This window comes from Cyprinodon variegatus, unplaced genomic scaffold (genome assembly GCF_000732505.1).
Source record: "Cyprinodon variegatus isolate N-32 unplaced genomic scaffold, C_variegatus-1.0 Scaffold3850, whole genome shotgun sequence".
NCBI lineage: Eukaryota > Metazoa > Chordata > Actinopteri > Cyprinodontiformes > Cyprinodontidae > Cyprinodon > Cyprinodon variegatus.
In genome coordinates, this window is record NW_015154303.1 from 4,086 (window position 1) to 5,600 (window position 1,515).

General features: G+C 33.9%; 1 protein-coding gene across 1 annotated transcript; it reads right to left on the reverse strand.

The window, feature by feature from the left end:
* Positions 1 to 78: 78 nt before the first annotated feature.
* LOC107081277 (ladderlectin-like) lies at positions 79 to 411 on the reverse strand (the record flags this gene model as incomplete). The annotated part of the gene is made up of 1 exon (XM_015369475.1): positions 79 to 411. A coding segment is annotated over exon 1 (333 nt), but the record flags the coding sequence as incomplete, so codon positions are not given.
* Positions 412 to 1,515: the final 1,104 nt, after the last annotated feature.

A 1,515-nucleotide genomic window follows, 5' to 3' on the forward strand; every position in this document is an offset into this window, starting at 1 on the left:
ATTATAGTTAGTATGAACACAATGTTCAGCTCCAAGGTGGTTTATTGGCTCCCTGGGAGCCCAAGAGAAAAATGTTGCTGCAGAACCATCAGACCACATCCAGCCACCTTCCTTATGGATATCACTGAGTCCGATCCATGTGCGTCCTTCAGCAGTGTCAAAGTTCTTGATCAGAGATTTAACAAAATCATACTCTGCAGAGCTGTGGACAGAGACCAGGTTGGCTCCTTCTGATACACAGTGGAGCTCTGCTTCAGCCCAGGTCATCCGTGTGGCGACGTACTTGTAGCAGCGGCCATTGAAGCTGTACCAGGACATGGGGCAGGTGCCACGCTCCAGCCTTATTTCTGGTTCAGATGAGGTTGACACTGAACCCAGAGCTAAAGCAAACAATATGAGGAACAGGATCATGATTTCAGTTTAATCTGCTTTGCTTGGTAGGACTGGAATTTGAAACAGGCTCTTATAAAGCCTCAAAAATTTGTATCTGCCCTCTTGAAGGGTTTTGATTGGTTAAAAACATTAAGCAAATATTTGCTTTTGTGACACTGAACATACACACCTACAAACAAAACCAAATGCTTTTGAATAACTTAAAAAAATTTCATAGTCTATATTCAAATGAAATTATTTTTAGCCTTCAAGTTTTTTATGTAAAACAGATCATTGATGTTAAATTAAAGATCACACATGGCAAAAAAAAATATTGCATACAGTGTCTAGTTAAAATTATTTATACTTATTGAAGATTTTACTTTTAAAGACATTATATTCACAGTGATCTTTTATGGCTTGTTATGTTACAGTCTTATTAAATATTGCACAATTAATTCAAAAGAGAAAATGGTGCACCACTCAGATTTTTTTTAGCAAAAAAAAAAAAAATCTGAAAATTAAGTTGTCTGTAAATAATCTCACTGAGTCAATATTTTATATAACCACCGTTTGCTGTAGTTACAGCTCATACATCTTTTAAAATATCTCTACCATTTTCTGACTTAATTCTTTAACATTTATTCCCTTGTTGAATATCTAAAAATCAGTTGGTTTGGACAGAGAATATGTCCTTGCTGAAGAAATGAACCCGACAGCTGAACAGTGTTTTGGTTTTGTGATCTGATGTTTTTTTTTAAGGATAATGCATTTATGTGTATATATATAAATATTGATGTATTTCTGTGACCCACAGCATTTTGCATGTAAGGCCAAAAATTATAATCTGGTCAGATCAACTTCTTTATACTTACTGTGGTCCTTGCATTGTGACAAACTGCAACCTGTTCTCAATTTACAATCTAGGCACTTCAGAGTACATGTCAACAGAGATATATATTTTTTTGGAATATTGAAATTAAAAAAGAATTTTAAAATGAATAATTAGCACATTGTTTAGATTAGTTAGTTTTTTTGTCAAAAAAAGAATGTATTAAAATAGTTAAAACACAGATGAAGAAAAAGTTCAGCTTGTTAAAAATACTTTGTTGCATTATCTTCTTCAAGCATCACAACAAACCA